Below are 16679 nucleotides of genomic sequence, written 5' to 3'. Positions count from 1 at the left end.
GAAGAGCGGGATATTTAACTCCCGGCTTCATTTGCAGTTTTGAATGTCGTCATTTGCATCCCTCTCTCCAAAGAGGGTGCAAGTGTAGACATACCCACAGCCCCTCACCTCCCACATACTCAATGTGCCAGTTCACTTTCCTCGGGCCCTCAGGCAGCTAGTGGAAAGCCCCAGGAATCCTGCCCCTTGGGGGCCCTAACCACCACTGGGAGCTCAGAACCGCACCAGGGCTCTCTGTCCACGCACAGGAGCGTCACTGGACACGTGTGGGGGGGAGGGGCAGATGTGGCGCCTGCCTGCCTGCTGGGATACCTTGTTGAGGAACGGGATCCAGCCCCATGCACAGCCGCCAGGAACAGGAGCGGGCACTGGGGGCAGCGAGGGCTTCAGGGCCGTGGTGTTACTCCGTTTGCAGATATACGGCAGCGCCGTGAGACACTTCTGGTCCCCCCAGTCTTCTTCAGAGAGAGAGAGAGAGAGAGGGGGGGGGGTATGTCTAGACTATGGGGGTTTTTTTCGAAAGGAGATATGCAGATTTGGTGCTAATTTGCATATCTTCTTCCAATCGCTTTTTCGAAAGTGAAAGTAGTCTGGATGCACTTTTTCCTGAAAAAAACCCTTTTTTCGGAAAAAAAACTTCCCAAAACCAAAAACCTACAAAAAGGAAGTTTACGCGGTTTTTCAAAAGAGGGTTTTTTTCTCAGAAAAAAACGTGTCCAGACTACTTTCACTTTCAAAAAACCCACTTTCGAAAAAGCGATTGGATGAAGATATGCAAATTAACACCAAATTTGCATATCTCCTTTCAAAAAAAATGTAGTCTAGACATACCCAGACGGCGCATGCGATTTTCCTCTGTACCACGCAGGCAGCCAGCGGACTGTAACATCCCCGACTCCAAGGCACTGTGCTATTGCAATGGCTGGTGCACACCAGCCAGCGCTCCCTGTAAGCTGGGCACTTGTGCGGCCACTCGGGAGAGATCCCAATGCCGCCCAGCTGATTAGCAGAGCCCACAGCGAGGTTTGGTTTCTATGGGTGGTGCACATTCACACATGCCTCGGTGCACATAACAATTTATTCCGCACATGGATGGAAAAAATCTGCATGTGGATGGGAAAAGTTACAGGGAACATCGAATCAGTGACCTCAAATATTCACCTCACCGTTTGTCATGCCGGTGCCAGGCATGTTCGGCCAGCATAATGGGTGTGTGGGGGGGTCTGACATGCACATCCCTGGTGGGTGCATGGGATACTGGTTGTCTTAGTCAGAGCAAGGACTTGGAATCAGGACTTAATTCCCAGCTCTGCCGGCAACCAGCTGGGCAGGCCACTTAGTGCCCTCCTGCTAAGACCTCCCAGGGCTGCTACTCACAGCCACCGAGCACCTGCGGCGCCCACTGACTTCACTTGGGGTGCTCAGCACCTCCGAGCATCAGGCCGCTTACGATGATTCCTCCATCTCCGTGCCATGGCTCCCCCGACCAGGATGCTGGGACTGAGCTGCCTGGCTGGGGGGGGGCTGCCAACGGGCCTGGGGGGCTCTGAGGCCAGTCTCCTGACACGTACAAACCTCTCACCTCTGCTGGCCGTCACATACACGCACTTCTTCTCCTTGCTGATTGGCCGCGGCTTGCCCGGCGCCCACGAGATGAAGTTGAGGAGGGAGCCGTCGGACCACCTGGGGAAGGCGATGATGGGACGTGTCAGTAGCGGCACACGGAAAGGGGGCGGAGCCAGTGGGGGGTGGAGCCAGCGGGGGGTATGGCTACTGATCAGGCAGACAAGTTCTTGCACAGTCGGAGCAGGAAAGCCCAGAGCTGGGGGCAACGCGATTCCTGCAGGGCAGGCTCTGGGCTGGGCAGTTCTCCCTGCACCTGCAGCTGCTACCCACCAGCTGGGTGCTCTCGCCCGGCTTGGGCTGCCTCTAACCGAGGGGGACTTCAGAGCAGCCAGTGTGGGGCTGAGGAGTAATTCTGCTCCCATCCAAGCTCAGGGGAGCCTCGCCACTGGCTGCTGTGGAATGGGACCAAGGCTCCCTGTGGGCGGCATGGGCAGACATGTGGCTGGGGCACCTATTCCCCTCCCCAAAGGGCAGGCCCGGCACCAGCCAGGACAGAGCGCCCAGGGGAGCTCCCAGGCGAAGGTCAGATGGGAGGTTTCTGGGGGGAAGGACGGGGGGGGGAGGGCTGGCTTGTGTGGTTACACTGGGCAGGCTCATGCCTCGCAGCACAGACTGTACCCGACTCCTGAGGCAGGTGTAACACCCTGTCAATACACAGAGGGCAGCCCACACCCACGGTGCCCGGCCCGCTGGCCCTCTTCTCACAGCGGAGAGGGTGATGAGCCAGCCTGAGCCAAGGGGCTGGCTGTTCCGCTCCAGCAGCAGAGGCTCGGGCTCCGAGACCCAGCTGCCAACGGCCCACCCGGACGTGGCCGGAACGGAACTCGGGGCTGGAGAGGCTCCGGGCTCAGCCCACAGACAGTGAGCAAGGAGACACCCTGCCCGGCTCCTGCAGCTCTGGGCAGGCGTGTATCGGAGGGCAGAATGCCGACTCCCCCCAGCAAAGGCGTTTCCAGCCAGGGGAGCGGAGGAGTCCGGAACCCTGCCCCCGGCGCCCTCTCCCCGCCCCCCATAGCTGGAATGTAAGGTGGGGTTCCTGCTTGGGCTTGCACGGCAAGGCAGCCCTCTTCAGACCGGGGTGGGGGTAGGATGGAGGGCAGCGAGCGGGCTGCAGGGGGAGCGAGGGCACTCACTTGAATCGTCCGTCGTTTTCGTAGCTGTGCAGCCCGATCCACCAGTGCTGCTCCTGACCCCGGGAGAACTGGGAAACCCAAGCACGGGACGCGTCAGCGTGACAGGCAGAGCCCAGCCAATCCGACAGGCCCCACTCAGCTCCTGCCTCCTCCTCCAGGGCCTCCCGGGGCCGTCCGGGCTGCGTCCAGCAGTTTCTTCAGGCTTCCCCAAGGTCACAAACCCGACAGAGGTGCCCCCTCCCTCCCAATCCTGACGCGCCGTCCTCCAAAGGTGGAGAGGTCAGTGCCCATCCTCCTCCTGTCAGGAGCAGTGAGCTGCGTTCGCTGGTGCCAGTCAGCCCTAAGGCCAAGCCAGAGCCAATGTCTGCTCCCAGTTACATGGGTATGAATCCAGGGGGTCTGCTAGGGATGTGACGGTTTAACCAGTGGGGCTGGAGCACCCCCTGCTGTGGCAGTGAGGGTGGCGGCTGGGGGAGGGCCAGTTAACGACTAGCCAGTTAAACGGGATTTTACGAGCCCCGTATCTGCTGGTGCTGGCTTGTGCACGCTGGACTTACATCACTGCCACCCTGCTCGGCTCTCGTGCGGGGAATCCAGCGTGGGAGGGAGCCGGTTCCCTGCCTGCGCAAACCCGCATCCAGCTAGCGGCAGCGCTGAGCGACACGCGGGGACCAGACACGCCCCCAGGGTGCCCTCTGCTGGGCTACATTCTCCTACCTTCTTCAGGCTCTGCCCCAGAAAGTCCAGCTCGGCTTGGCTGTGAACCGACACCAGCTCGGCTTGAAACCAGGTGCAGATGCGCTGAGCCTGCACCCAGGTCGAGTGATGCTCAAAGAATTTGTATTCGGCATCCTGGTACGGCAGCCACTCTTTGCTGCCTGCGGACACAGAGAGCAGAGGAGAGGAGGGTCAGCAGCAGCCCCTCTGCGGCTTCCTTGGCGTCTGTCACGCTTGCCACAGGTGCGGGGGAGCAAGAGACATTTTGTGCTGTGAGACAGTGACAGCTCCAGGGCAGCACCTGCTGTGCTAGCGGCCCCTTGGCAACTCGACCTCCTGCCTGATCCGTAGCCCCTCCGGCCAATCTCCCCGCAGCTCTGCTCATGCCCCCAGTATTGGATATCCAGCTCTGCCCCTCTAGTTTCCTCAGCTCTGCCTCTCCAACTCCCTCAGCTCCGCCCCTCCAGCTCCCTCAAGTCCCTCAGCTCCACCCCTCCAGCTCCCTCAGCTCTGCCTCTCCAACTCCCTCAGCTCCGCCCCTCCAGCTCCCTCAGATCCCTCAGCTCCGCCCCTCCGGCTCCCTCAGCTCCACCCCTCCAGCTCGCTCAGCTCTGCCTCTCCAGCTCCCTCAGCTCCGCCCCTCCAGCTCCCTCAGATCCCTCAGCTCCGCCCCTCCGGCTCCCTCAGCTCCACCCCTCCGGCTCCCTCAGGTCCCTCAGCTCCGCCCCTCCGGCTCCCTCAGCTCCACCCCTCCAGCTCCCTCAGCTCCGCCCCTCCAGCTCCCTCAGGTCCCCCAGCTCCGCCCCTCCAGCTCCCTCAGCTCCACCCCTCCAGCTCCCTCAGCTCTGCCTCTCCAGCTCCCTCAGCTCCCTCAACTCCGCCCCTCCGGCTCCCTCAGCTCCGCCCCTCCGGCTCCCTCAGCTCTGCCTCTCCGGCTCCCTCAGCTCCGCCTCTCCGGCTCCCTGCCTCAGTTTCCCCCTATGTAAAACAGGGCCAGTGATGCTGCCTGAGCTCTGGAGGGGTTTCTGAGGGTTTGCTCATTAATGCTGTTAAGGCCTGGGAGGGGAGCTGCCGTTGGAAGGACACAGGGCCCACAGAGCGGACGCAAACACCTCATGGATCAGGCACTCGGTTCCACGAGGTGGACGCCAACGGGGAGATACGCACGAGAGGCAGAGGCACGCACAACACAGGCCTCGGGGTGTGGGCACGCTCGGCGGGGGAGACAGACAGCGAGGGACACGCAGACTCCCACGTGCCCGGGACGCACCTTGGGTGGTGACCTCTGGCTGCTTCACGTCAGCACCTGTTCAAACACAGAGAAGGGGGATGAGCAAAGCACCTGGATGTCGCTCGGCTCCTGCCCGCGGGCCGCAGCGGCTCCGATTCCTGCACGGGAGTCGCCTGCCCCCTTTCAGCCCAGGGCTGCGAAGCCAATCAGACAGATGGCAATTAGCTGGAAGTGGCCTCCCACGCCACGTGGCTTCGGCCGGCGGCAGCGTCCTGGGGCTTTCAAACCGCTTCTGACGGATGGATCCCGAGCCCGCAGGCATTCTCGATCAGCCGTCCGGGGCCGGGGGGGTGGTGATTTCAGAGGGATCCCAGAGAGCCCGGCACCAGCTGCTGGCACCTCGTAGAAGGAGGACTAGCGCTTGCACAAAAAGCCCTCTCTTCTCACGATCTACTGTACTTTTTCTTGTGCAAAAATGCGCTTGTAGTGTGGACACTCCGTGAGTTTTTGCACAAAAACTCTGCAGTATAGATGTAGCCTCTGTGTGGGCAGGGCAGTGTTTCGGGAGGGTTGATTTGTGGTTTTTTCTCTCCTCAGTCTGGGGCATTTCCTCCTCAGATGGATCTAGAGAGGCTCCCCAGAGAGGGTTCAGATCTGGCCAGGACGGCTTAGTTTTGTCTACACTGCACAAAAGGGGGTTTTTGACTCAGGTTAACTCACCTGGGTTACAACAGCAGCGAAGACGCAGGAACTCAGCTTTTACGTGGGCTGGTGTGTGAGTTCACCCCAGACTCCTATCTAGGCTTGAAGTTGAGGGGCTAAGTTACCCTTCTTCACGGTTACTTTCACTCAAGTTAAGAACATGCTTATTTGTGCAACGAGGACACAGCCTGTTATAACCATGGAGGGGGCGGCTCCAGCCTCCAACAGGGAAAACTCCCTGGGGGCGTCTAGACTGGCAAGATTTTGCACAAAAGCGACTGCCTGTCTACACTGGCTGCGAGAATTTGCGCAAGAGCACTGACGTTCTAATGTAAGAATTCAGTGCTTCTTGTGCAAATACTTTGACGCTCCCGCTCAGGGATAAGCCCTCTTGTGCAAGAGGGCCGGTGTAGACAGGCACCTTCATTTTTTGCGCAAGAAAGCCCAATGGCTAAAATGGCCATCAGAGCTTTCTTGCACAAAAGCGCGTCTATACTGGGCAGGGATGCTTTTGCGCAAAAGCATCCGTGCCAATCTAGACGTTCCTTTGCGGAAATACTTTTAACGGAAAAACTTTTCCGTTATAAGTATTTCCGCAAAATCATGCCAGTCTAGACACAGCCCCTGTGCCCACAAGCAGCCCCAAGAGAGCCCATGCCAGTGAGCCCTACAGACCCCTTTCCTACCACCGGGGCGTGGGAGACGTGCTTTGAGGTTGGCAGATGGGAGGCGTTGCAATCTCCCTGCAGGCCCTGCCTCAGCCCTGTGCCGCCTGGAGAGCCCGCGCTCCCTCTTACCTTTGGGCAGTTTGCAGATCCAGTCCAGCTGCGAGTCACACTGCATAGGCATCCACTGCAAGGAGGCCAGGTCCAACACGGCGCAGTTCCGGATGTCATCGTCGTCATGGTTACTGCGGTCAAAGTTGTGGTAGAAAAACTGGGAGCCAAGAAAGAAGGGTCGAGTTAGAGCCTGCAAACCCTTGGGAACTGGAGTCGCCCCTCTGGTCTGGTCTCCTGGAGCGACGGATCGGCGTGCCGGCCCATCTACAGCCACTCTGGCACTCAGATGCTTCCGTTGCGAGCAAACCCCTCCCATAATGCACCTGGCCAGTTGTGCAGCGCTGCACCCCCCCCCCCCACACAAGTGCCCAGATAATCCCAGCAGTGCAACAACTGACTGCCCAGCTCCGCCTCCTTCCCCACTGCCCTATGCGTCTGGGGCAGGACAGCTGTGCGTTCTAAGGCGCAGGGCATCGGAGTTGGGATACCAAGGGCCACCACGGCTCACAACATTATCCAGCCCTGTGTCTCACACACAGTCCCAGCAGCTGTTCCATGGTGGGATCAGGCTGAGGTGGGAACTAGGGATGTAAGCGACTAAGTGACTAGTCAACTATCCAATAAGGAAGAGCTTATTGGACAGTCGACACCTTAGTTGACTAGTCGCCCCCTCCCCTTGCTGCCTCTATCACAAAGAGGCAACAAGGGATGGAAGAGGAGGGGTGCTGGGGGGAGCAGGCTCAAAAGCCAGTCCCCCCAGCTCCAGCTCCAGCTTGGTGGGATGGGGCAAGGGTGCAGCGGCGGCGTTTCGTCTTTGAAACACTGCGTGGAGCCCAGGACACCCCACTGGGCCTGGGCTTCATGCGGTTCCAACTTTGAAAAGTCAAGAGCCCCTGCTGAGGCTCTTGTACATTTCAAAGGTGGAACAAGCACTTATTTAACATCCCTAGTGGGAACTGGAACTTTGTGTCTGCATCTCTTGCAAAGCCCACACTGTGCAGCAGAAGGATCAGGTATGAAGGAATAGGCCAGTGGTTTTCAACTGTGGTCCAGGAACTCGGGGGATCCACAGACTATGGCTGAGATTTCCAAAGGGGTCCCCCACGTCCGTTCAAAACTGCCTAGAAGCTTGCAAATGAAAACAGGTTGAAAACCACTGGATTAGGTAAAAGGGAAGCCCAGCCTCCATGGTTCGAACTAGGGTGGCTAATGTAGTCATTCGAACTTGCAAATGAAGCCCGAGATTTAAATATCTCCATTAACGGCACTAGAGTGACGCCTGCCTGCACCAGCCCTGAGCAAATTCCAGATCACTAACAGTCCCCTTGGCCTCCTTACAATGCCCCTTGCGGACTCCACTTCCTGGCCTGAACTACCGCACTGCACTGCCGAACAGCTGCTCTCCTCCACCCCAGAGGTGGCTGCATTTCAGCAACGGGCGAAGTGGCTCCTGCAGAGCTATCTCTGTCAATAGTGTGCAGCCAGCCTGTCCAGCACTTTGAGGACTTTGGAGGCCAATCTGCCATCCCTGCGGCAGCCCTGCTGGCTTCGGTGCTCACGGCACGGCTGGGCCAGCACCCATCATGGAGCACAGTGCGTCCGTACTCACCCCAAGGCCGTCGCTCCACTGCCAGCTCCTCTCTGCTCCAGGATCCCGCCGGTTCAAGCCGATCCAGAACCAGTGCTGCTCATGGATCTCCGGTTCCGATTCACTGGAAGAAACCACGAGGAGCTGGTGAAGTGGGGGGAGGGGAAAACACTCTTGCCGTCTCTTTCCTTTAGCATGGAGCTGGAGGGGAGTGACCAGGAAGAATCCCTGGGGCCAGTTCTAATGCTCCAGGGATGCCCAGCAGTGAGAACAGGCAGAACACAGTCGGTACAGCCCACAAGGCATCTGCAACCGCCATTTTATCCCCATCCCTGGGAATATCACTGACAAAAATCACGTGCACTCCCACGTCGGGCACTCGCGTGTGCACGCTTTGCTGACCGTGCACACAGGCCCATCTGTGCGCGTGCACACAGACACGGGGCATAAGGAAGTAGGGATGGAAGAGTTGAAACAATTAACCCATTAACTGATAAGCTGTTAACAGTTAACTCTGCTAGGGAGCGCAGGGCCAGTAGCCGTGGGGCTGGCAGCCCCAGGGCCTGTTTAACCGAGCAACTGATGGAATTTTGATTGGTGACATGGCGAGTATTTTTTAACCCTTTTTACATCCCTTTAAGAAATGCCACACGAGCTCAGATCAAAGGGAAGCCAGCCCCTGTGCCCTGTCCGAGCGTCTTCAGCGAAAGGCGCAGGATCCCCAGCAGAGGATTGCGTAAGAATCTACTCAAGGGAGGAGCTCCTCAGATGAGGCTTGTGACGGAATTTCGTCCTGTGGCAGGAAGCGTCACGCTCCTTGGTTTAAATCTTTACTGTGTAACTCTGGATATTCTCATTAGCCATGTAAATGCCTGGAGTCCTGCTAGGATGCAGGCCTCCGCACGATCTTGCGGCAATGAGTTCCACAGGCCAATCATCCCTTAGGTTAAAAAAAAAGGGTTTCCTTATTTCCCAGCTTGCTCCCTATAATGTCACTGAGCAGCTCCTTCTTCTGACAAGGCAGAGTACACAGCTCTGTGTTTTTCACTCGTCCACTTGGCATTTTATATTCTTACAAGCTTATCTCCGGGCACCCACTCGAGCCTAAACAGTGGGCATCTGTTTCACACCCGTGTTGCCTCCCCAAAGGTAAACAGCTCGTCTTTTCAGCCTCGTAGACAACGCACACTCAGTTACACTCCCACTCAGGCCAGTGCACACGCTCTGCCTACGAAGCCGCACATGCACCAAGACACCCGCATGCATCCCGGCCTGCGAGCACACATGGAGTCTTGTACGCACGGCCACAGTCACCGGGGTGCAAGAGAGCGTGGGCACGCCCACCACCACCAGCATTCGCACGCGCCCTCGCTGCCTGCATTCGCACGCGCCCTCGCCGCCTGCATTCGCACGCGCCCTCGCCGCCTGCATTCGCACGCGCCCTCGCTGCCTTCACACCCCACTACTCACCCGAAGATCTTGTTCAGCGTGTTGGCTACAAAATGCTCCTCCTCGTAGCTGGCCAGGCTGAGCAGCTGGGCCCCCAGCTCACGGCAGAACAGCTGGGCCAGAATCCAGGTCTTCTTGTCCTGCAGCTTGTCGTAGTTAAACACCTAGCGGGGGAGGGAGGGGCGACCGGAGGGCTCTTTGACCTGATCCCTGCCCAGGAGACGCTGAGTCCCCTCCCGCCTGGGCTCTAGTGCATCTGGCGAGGTCGGCCTGGTCCCCAGGTTCCCAGCGGCACAACCGGCACCTGCCACCACACTCAGAGCCCCGGGCCACATTCTGTGTTTCAAAGAGCCTCAGGTGCCTGCAGGTGCCACTCACCGCTTGGCGACACCCAGGGCCAGCCCCATAGCACCGGCTGGCCCGGGCGGGCCTGTGAGGGCCATGAGCAAGGGGAGGGGAGGGCGGCTGGCTCCCCAGAGCAAGCAGGATTCACCTGCCACCCCATAATGCTTAGCGCGAGGAGGACTGCTCAGCCAGCCCCACAGCAGTCCGGGGCCGAGGGACTGGGGCGGGGGGGGTGGCCTGCCTTCCAAACTCCGCCAGGCCAGCAGCAAAGGGGGAGGGGGAGACATGCCCAGCGTGGCGAACCTGCCCCCTGCCTCCGGCCCCACACTGCTCTGCAGCTCCCCACACACGGAGGCCAACACGCTGCCCGGAGAGTCCAGCACCCTCAGCAGCGCTGGGCTCCCAAGGTGTGTGGGGAGAGCAAGCCCATCGCAAAAAGGAGGGTGTGCCGGGCTGCTGGGCCTCTGCATCCCGCCTCGGGGCGGGGCCGGGGCTTAGGGCAGGCTCCTGGGGAGGCCCGCGTGGGACAGCCTCAGCCTCTCTTGCTCCCAGAAGCGGAGAGCGGCTCTGTTCGCACCCTCCCTCCGGTCCCTGCTCGTCAGGCTAGGGGTGTTCAAATGAGGTTAATTAACTCATTGAGTAGTCGATGGAATTGTTATCGACTAATCAACGGGGGAAGGCTGCCTGCCCCCCAGCTCCTTCTGCGTTTCACAGCAGGGTTCGGTCCCGGCCCCGTGGCAATCCTAGACTGGCACTGCGGGGCGGGATGCAGGACACAGAGCGTGTCTACACTGCACGCCAAGCCTGGGTCCATTCCCCCCCGGTGGGCCCGGTGCTTCCAAGGCAGGGCTGGTGGTGAACCGGGGTTACAGCAGCTGGGCCCGGGGCTCTCGGCCGGGCCAGCGTGTCCGCACCGCACTACACCAAGCGTCCGACGCGGGTCTGCAGCCTGAGCTGAGTCCACACGGCAACACGATGGGGCTTGGCTCGGTGCCTCAACAGGGCTTGGGTTCACCCCCACCTCCCACAGCGGCCTAGGGCCCGGAGCCTGAGTGCTTGCTGGCCAGGGGCCTCCTGGCTTCCACGTGCACGGAGGGGAGCCCGGCCTCACACCCAGCGTGGGGCGCAGACAAACCCGGAGAACTCTGCTGTCTTCCCTGGGGCCTGCTGACCCCTTACCTTGTAGCAGTGCCGGAGCTTGGGGTCCGAGCTCCACCCCTGGGGGCAGGAGCCCGTGAGGCTGGGCGTGGGGTACGGGGCTGGTAACTCAGGGTTCACCGGGGTGCCCAGGTTCTGCCTGCAGATGTATTTGGCCTTGAACGTGTTGCAGTTCTTCACGTCCCACAGCCCCATGGAGCTCCCTGTGGCCAGGGCCACGCAGCCGCCTCTGCTGTAACCTGGAACGCTCGAGGGAAGGGGGCAGACGGGCCGTGAGCCGACAGCAGACCCCCGCCACCCGCCCATCCCCAGCCCACCCTCCTGCGGCCCCGGTGGTGCCACCCTCCAGGGGTAGGAAGGAGAAATGGAAGGGAGTCGCCAGGTGCACGCTGGAGCATCCCCCTGCCGACTGGCTGCAGCGCCGGGCTGCCGTGGGAGATGGCCCCAGCGCCCAAGAGACTGGCCTGCGATGGCGTTTTGCTTTGCCCAGCCCTTTGGGATCCTGCCTGTGCTCTCCCCTCCTGGGTCGGGGTCTGCTCTCCTCACACGCAGGACAGGGAGGTGGAGAGCCGCTGTCCTCCTCGGGTTACTGCCTGGGTCTAGCTGGGAGGAGAGCCATGGGAAACGAGGGGAGCATGGGCAGCCGGTATGCTAGCCGCCAGGCGTGGCCCCGCCCACGCTCCGCCCCCAGAACACCTGCTGTCGGCATTCCGGGGGCGGAGTGTTGCTGCCCCCAGCACCCACCCTCCCCGTGCTCTGGGGCTGGGCCTTGCAGCACGCTCTCCTCCCTTCCCCCACTGCTCCGGGGCTGGGGTGAGTGCATGTCTACCCACTAGCCCTCTCCCCGTGGCCTCTTTCCTATGGGGGAAGGGCGGGGCCTTGGCAGAAGGGACGGGGCTGGAGGTGTGGCTAGGGCCTTGCCTCCCCCAGCCCTACCTTCCCCAACCGCCCATGTAGGGGAGGCAACAGACACGCATGTGGCACGCTCCCCCCTCTCCCAGCTGGCGTTACCGGGCTGGTTGCGGTTCCAGTGGGTGTACATGACCTCGTCGCCGCTCAGCCAGCGGAACGAGCCGGTCTCGTTGATGTCCTGCAGCGCTGTCCAGAAATACTCGCTGTCCCAGCCGTAGATCAGGCTGCTGACATACGCCTGCTCAAACCTGACACGGGCGAGAGAAGTGGGATGCCCACGGTGAGTCTGGGGCTGTGGAGCTGTTCCGGGTCCCACACGGCCCAGGCTGTAGACTCGGGTTTTCAGCTCTGGAGATCCCCAGTTCAGCCCCCAGCAGCTGTCACACAAGCAGGACAGTCGCCAGCGCTTCCAGCTGTTGCCCCGCTAATTAACTTTACCTCCTGCGGGACGTACCTGGCTCCCCGTTACTTGCCACAAGGGGCACAGCCAGGCACTCCGTGGCAATAGAAACCAGGGGTCCTGCCCCCCAGACCATGTTCAGACCCACAGGAATGTTGAGCACCAAGCGGGGGGACGGGAGACTCTGGGCGTGTCCCCGAGGGAATGGAACCTGAACCCCCTGACTGCAGAGCTAATCCCCAGAGCGCCCCCACCTGTTGGTGATGGTGACGAGGGTGGCCCCAAAATCGACGCACATCTTCCGTGCATCACTGTAGGTCACACGGTCTTCTCCTAGCCAATAGCAAGAGGGGCTGTGCCATTTCCAGCCCTGGGACAAGAGAAGACAATGAAGGAAAGACATCTCGCAGACTTCAGTGCCAGCTGAGCGATGTGCTTTCCCAGTGCCCTTAACCCACAATGCAAAATTGTCCAGTGGAACTCCCTGCTACAAGATGTTACTGAGCCCAGGAGTCTAGTAGGATTCACAAAGGGGATGAGACATTTACATGAATAAGAATCTCTGCGGTTCCACTAGTTAGGACAAAACAATCCTGCTCCAGCACATAATCAGAAGGAGCTTCCCCCAAAGACACGTTATTGAAGAGTCTGAATTTTCCTCCTCAAGCAGCTGATGGTGGCTACGTTAGAGCCAGGAGACCGGTCCAAGATCACCCCTGGGTCTGTTCCGGCCTGGCGATCTCTATGCAACTAACTAGAGTTACTTAGGAAAGCAGTATTGTGTCTCATCCATAATCCACCGCAGAGCCCCCTGCTCCCCTGGGCTCAGCACAGTGTCAAGGCCTGGCTCACCAACACGCTTCCTGAAACACCCTGGGTTTTCCTTGGGAGGTCTCCCATCCCCTCGCTAACCCGGCTCGACCCGCGTTCTCTTGTGAGATCCAACAAGCTTGCAGCAAGAGGCGAGGGCGCAGGAAAAACAGCCAGGCAGCTTCAAAGCCACAGAAAGTTCCTGCCTTGCCAACAGCCCACCCTGGAGGGGCGGCTCCGAGAGGGGAAGACAATCCGCTGCTTATGCAGGAAGGCTGAGCAAACAGCAGTCCCACCGCAGTCGCTTTAATAGCCCTGGTGTGCGGATGCCGGAGCCTCTGTGGAGCTGAGGGCACAAGAGGGTCTATTCTCTGCCAGCGCGGCGTAAGCAGTGTGGGCTGACGGGCAGGAGGGACTCCGCAGCCCGCTCCAGAAGCCCTCGGCAAAGGCAGCAGCAGCCCCTCTGCACAGAGGGCTCGGCCACTGCAGGGCAAGGGAGGACGAGAGAAGAGTCAGAACCAAAGAGCCAGGAGGGGGTGAGCCTGAGGCCGGGAGTGTGGGGAGGGAGCTAGTGGAGGTGCACAATGTCCAGCACCAAGTCACCTTGCTGCAGTAGGGTGCTGCCTTCACCCCCCCGCTGGCAATAAGCCTGAGCCCAACCACGAGCATGAACCCCCAGCCCAGAGCCCCGTCCTGCACCCCAGACCCGTCATTCCTGGCCCCCACTCCAGAGCCTGCCAGAAGATATAACCATGTTGGGTCACAAGCATCAAGTTTTCTTCAACTGGGTCACAAGAAAAGAAGTTTGCAAACGGCCGAGCCAGAGCACGGGCTGCTCGACACGGCGAATCCAGAGAGTCTGACGGAGGGAACCAGGGGGACTGGATGGCTGTATCCCTGAGACCGGCCGGCCGGGCATGAATTCAGCTGCCTCCCATTACTCACAAGCTGCCTTCGCTCCCCCTTGGTACTTCTCTGGGAAGCGGGGCTGTTGTCCCCTCTTGCCCAGGCTGTGCAGCACCGGTGCGGAGTACCCAGTCAGCCCCCGAGCCCTGTTTTCCTCGCCGTGGGCAGTGTGTGTGCGAGGGGGGCTGGCGTGTGACACGGGCTGCATAGCGCGGGCTGCAACAAGGCTGCAGAGAGGTACAGGCCGGCCCTCAGCGGGGCTCTGCGTTCCATATTGCAAACGGCAAAGAGCTGGGGCCAGGGGAGCAAAGGAGTCGATTTCTCTTCGTTACAATCTGCAGTCCCCGGATCTCAGTCCCTGCTCCCTTGGCAATCCAGGGGCGACGGCCTGCACACAGAGGGTGTGTCTAGACTACAGAGTTTTGTCGACAAAAGTCCACTTTTGTCGACAAAACTATACCTGCGTCTACACTACCGCTGAGTTCTGTCGACATAACATCGACAGAACTCAGCAGTTTTGTCGACGCTGGTAAACCTCATTTTACGAGGCATAACGACTTTTGTCGACAGAGTTCTGTCGACAGAAGGTGTTATTGCATGTAGGGTTGTGTCTAGACTACAGGGTTTTGTCGACAAAGCAGCTTGCTTTGTCGACAGAACTGAATGTGTCTAGACGCTCTTTGTCGACAGAAGCCTGTAGTCTAGACGTACCCAGAGGCATGTTCTCTGAGCGAACTCACTCTGCTGCTCTCTAGCTCCGCACGTCGGCTGGCCGAGCTAGGATGGGAAATCACAAGAACTGGTGGGGGAGGATGATCCGCCGCCTGGCGTGCTCCAAGTCAGGGCTGAGCCCAGTGCTCCGGTTGGGTGGGCAGCAGGGAACACTGCCCTATGTGGCACCTTTCGGCAGATCAGCCGAGGTCCGGAGCACAGATGGTTGCGGAAGATCAAATGGCACTTTTCCCTGGGAGGAAGGCGTTCTGTCTCTGTCGTTATTTAGGCTGGTACGAACAGTTTGCCCGGAGGCTGGATTCTTCGCCCCGTCCTCTCCTAAGCAGTTTGTAGCACTCCTGAGAGATGTTAAACCCGCCGATGAGACCCGCCTTAGAGGTGTCTGAGTCGGGTGGGAGAAGCGATCCCCAGAGAAATGCAGTTTGAGTTCCTTGAGGATGGAGGATGCTACCGTAATTGCTGGTCACCAGGGCCTTATTGTAATTTGGTGAAACTCATGAATAACTATCACCTGTGGCAGCCTTTGAGGGCATCAGGTGAGTGAGTACTGTCCTCGTTTCATGAGATGGGGAAACTGAGGCAGGGAGCAACTTGGCAACGGTGATGCAGTGTGACTGCGCCGAGCCAGGAACTGAGCCCAGAAGTCTTAAACACAAGCACTGACAAAGAGGGCAGGCAGCAGGAAGCTCCTCTGGGATGCAGGGCAGAAGCGGGGTCCCCTGCGGAGACAACGGGTTCCCAGACAGAAAATCACGCAGGTGCAAAGAGCCCAGTGCGATCAGATCGTGGCCCTTGCTCCAGGCGGCAGACAGCAACACCACAGGGACGGGGTGAGGAGCGTGGACAAAACAAGGGGTCTTAACCTCAGTGGGACCCCTCCAATGCAGGGCACCTCACAAGCTTCCTCCCTGGGCTGCCCTGCTCCATCTATGCCCAGCTAGGGCTCCCTGCAACACCACTGTTGGGCATCGGGGACCTGCTGGCCACAGGCAAAACAATCCCCCGGCAGAGATGCTTCTGTTTCCGATTCCGGCTGAAGGAATCTGGCTGGGAGGAGAGCGGCCGCACACCGCACCCCCCTGCCGGCTAACAGGCCAGCAGTCAAGCTTGTCAAAACCTCAACTCCGGGGACGTTCCTCATCTCACCAGAGTCTCAGCGCACCAAGGGGCCCCGCCGGAGCCAAGAGTGTCGCTGCTGACCTCCGGCAGACTCCGGGCGTCCCTCCACCGCCTGCCAAAGCCAGCGGCATGCAGGGGAGGCGGGAGGGAAGAGAGGGGAGCAACAGGAAAGACAAGAAAGCCTGCGGGCGGCTGCTAATTGCTCTAGAACAAATGCTGCCCTAGCAACTGCTTTAATCCTCCATGCCAGGCTTTTTATACGAAGCGGCCGTTTCATCAGCCCGTTTGCTCCCCACTCCCTAAGTGCTGCAGCCTCCGGCAGGCGGATCAAACACACTTACAGGAGAGCAGGAGGGAACCCAAACCTGCAGGCTCATTCACTGATTATGGCCCATGGAGCCATCCTGGGCCCAGCCTTCCCCTGGCAGGGAACCGTGTACTGCAGCCTCGACTGCTCCCCTGCTGACAGGTCAGAGAGGCCAGGCAATGCTGCAGCTGGATGGGGCTGCTGTGAACCCAGCGTCTGCCAGCTCCGCAGAATCTTTCCAACCAGCTGATCGAGAAGCATGGAACTCCCAGCCCTACCAGGCCACAACCATCCCCCTGGGCTGGCGCCAGCTTGTTCCCTGCATCACCGTTCTCAAGAGCGCCGCACGGTTTGGCGCCAAACGTCTCCACGCAGGAGAGACTGGGTAGGGGGCGGTCGAGACCAATGTCCAGCAGGAGCACACGCCCACACTGCACGACCCGTCAGAGCTGCGCACTGGGCCTCAGATGGATGGGAGAGCGTGCCACGTGCCGGCATGAGCCAAACTCCGTGGGACCCATGTCTGCCCTTCCTGCAAAGACCACCCAATGAGGCTCTCTGCCTATTTACAAACGTTAACCCCGAAAGGCCCTGGAACCTAGGGTTGCCAGATGGTTTCAACACACTTGACATTACATCACAATCGACATTACATCTTATATAGAAAATACCAGACATTGATATTTTCTCATTTCTATTTTCTCAATTTGTTTCCTGAACAGAAAGCTCAAATACTGGACTGTCCGGTTCAAAACCGGACTCCTG

General features: G+C 59.6%; 1 protein-coding gene across 2 annotated transcripts in view; it reads right to left on the bottom strand.

Moving 5' to 3' along the window:
• The window catches only part of MRC2 (mannose receptor C-type 2), an 84937-nt gene that overhangs the window by 14728 nt on the left and 53530 nt on the right, over positions 1–16679 (bottom strand). The window contains exons 10-20 of one of the 2 annotated variants that reach the window (XM_075911591.1): positions 12295–12410; positions 11740–11888; positions 10750–10967; positions 9247–9389; positions 7798–7900; positions 6207–6345; positions 4747–4782; positions 3477–3637; positions 2760–2827; positions 1583–1683; positions 313–455 (exon numbers count right to left, since the gene is read on the bottom strand). In XM_075911591.1, the coding sequence (XP_075767706.1) occupies positions 313–455; positions 1583–1683; positions 2760–2827; positions 3477–3637; positions 4747–4782; positions 6207–6345; positions 7798–7900; positions 9247–9389; positions 10750–10967; positions 11740–11888; positions 12295–12410 (1377 nt within the window). Of the gene's footprint in view, positions 1–312; positions 459–1582; positions 1684–2759; positions 2828–3476; positions 3638–4746; positions 4783–6206; positions 6346–7797; positions 7901–9246; positions 9390–10749; positions 10968–11739; positions 11889–12294; positions 12411–16679 lie in introns of both variants that reach the window. The other variant, XM_075911590.1, reaches the window with a different exon arrangement.

Source organism: Pelodiscus sinensis, chromosome 29 (genome assembly GCF_049634645.1).
Source record: "Pelodiscus sinensis isolate JC-2024 chromosome 29, ASM4963464v1, whole genome shotgun sequence".
In the NCBI taxonomy this organism is placed as follows: Eukaryota; Metazoa; Chordata; order Testudines; family Trionychidae; genus Pelodiscus; species Pelodiscus sinensis.
The sequence above is the reverse complement of the archived record's forward strand: the minus strand, read 5'-3'. Positions and strand labels throughout refer to the sequence as shown.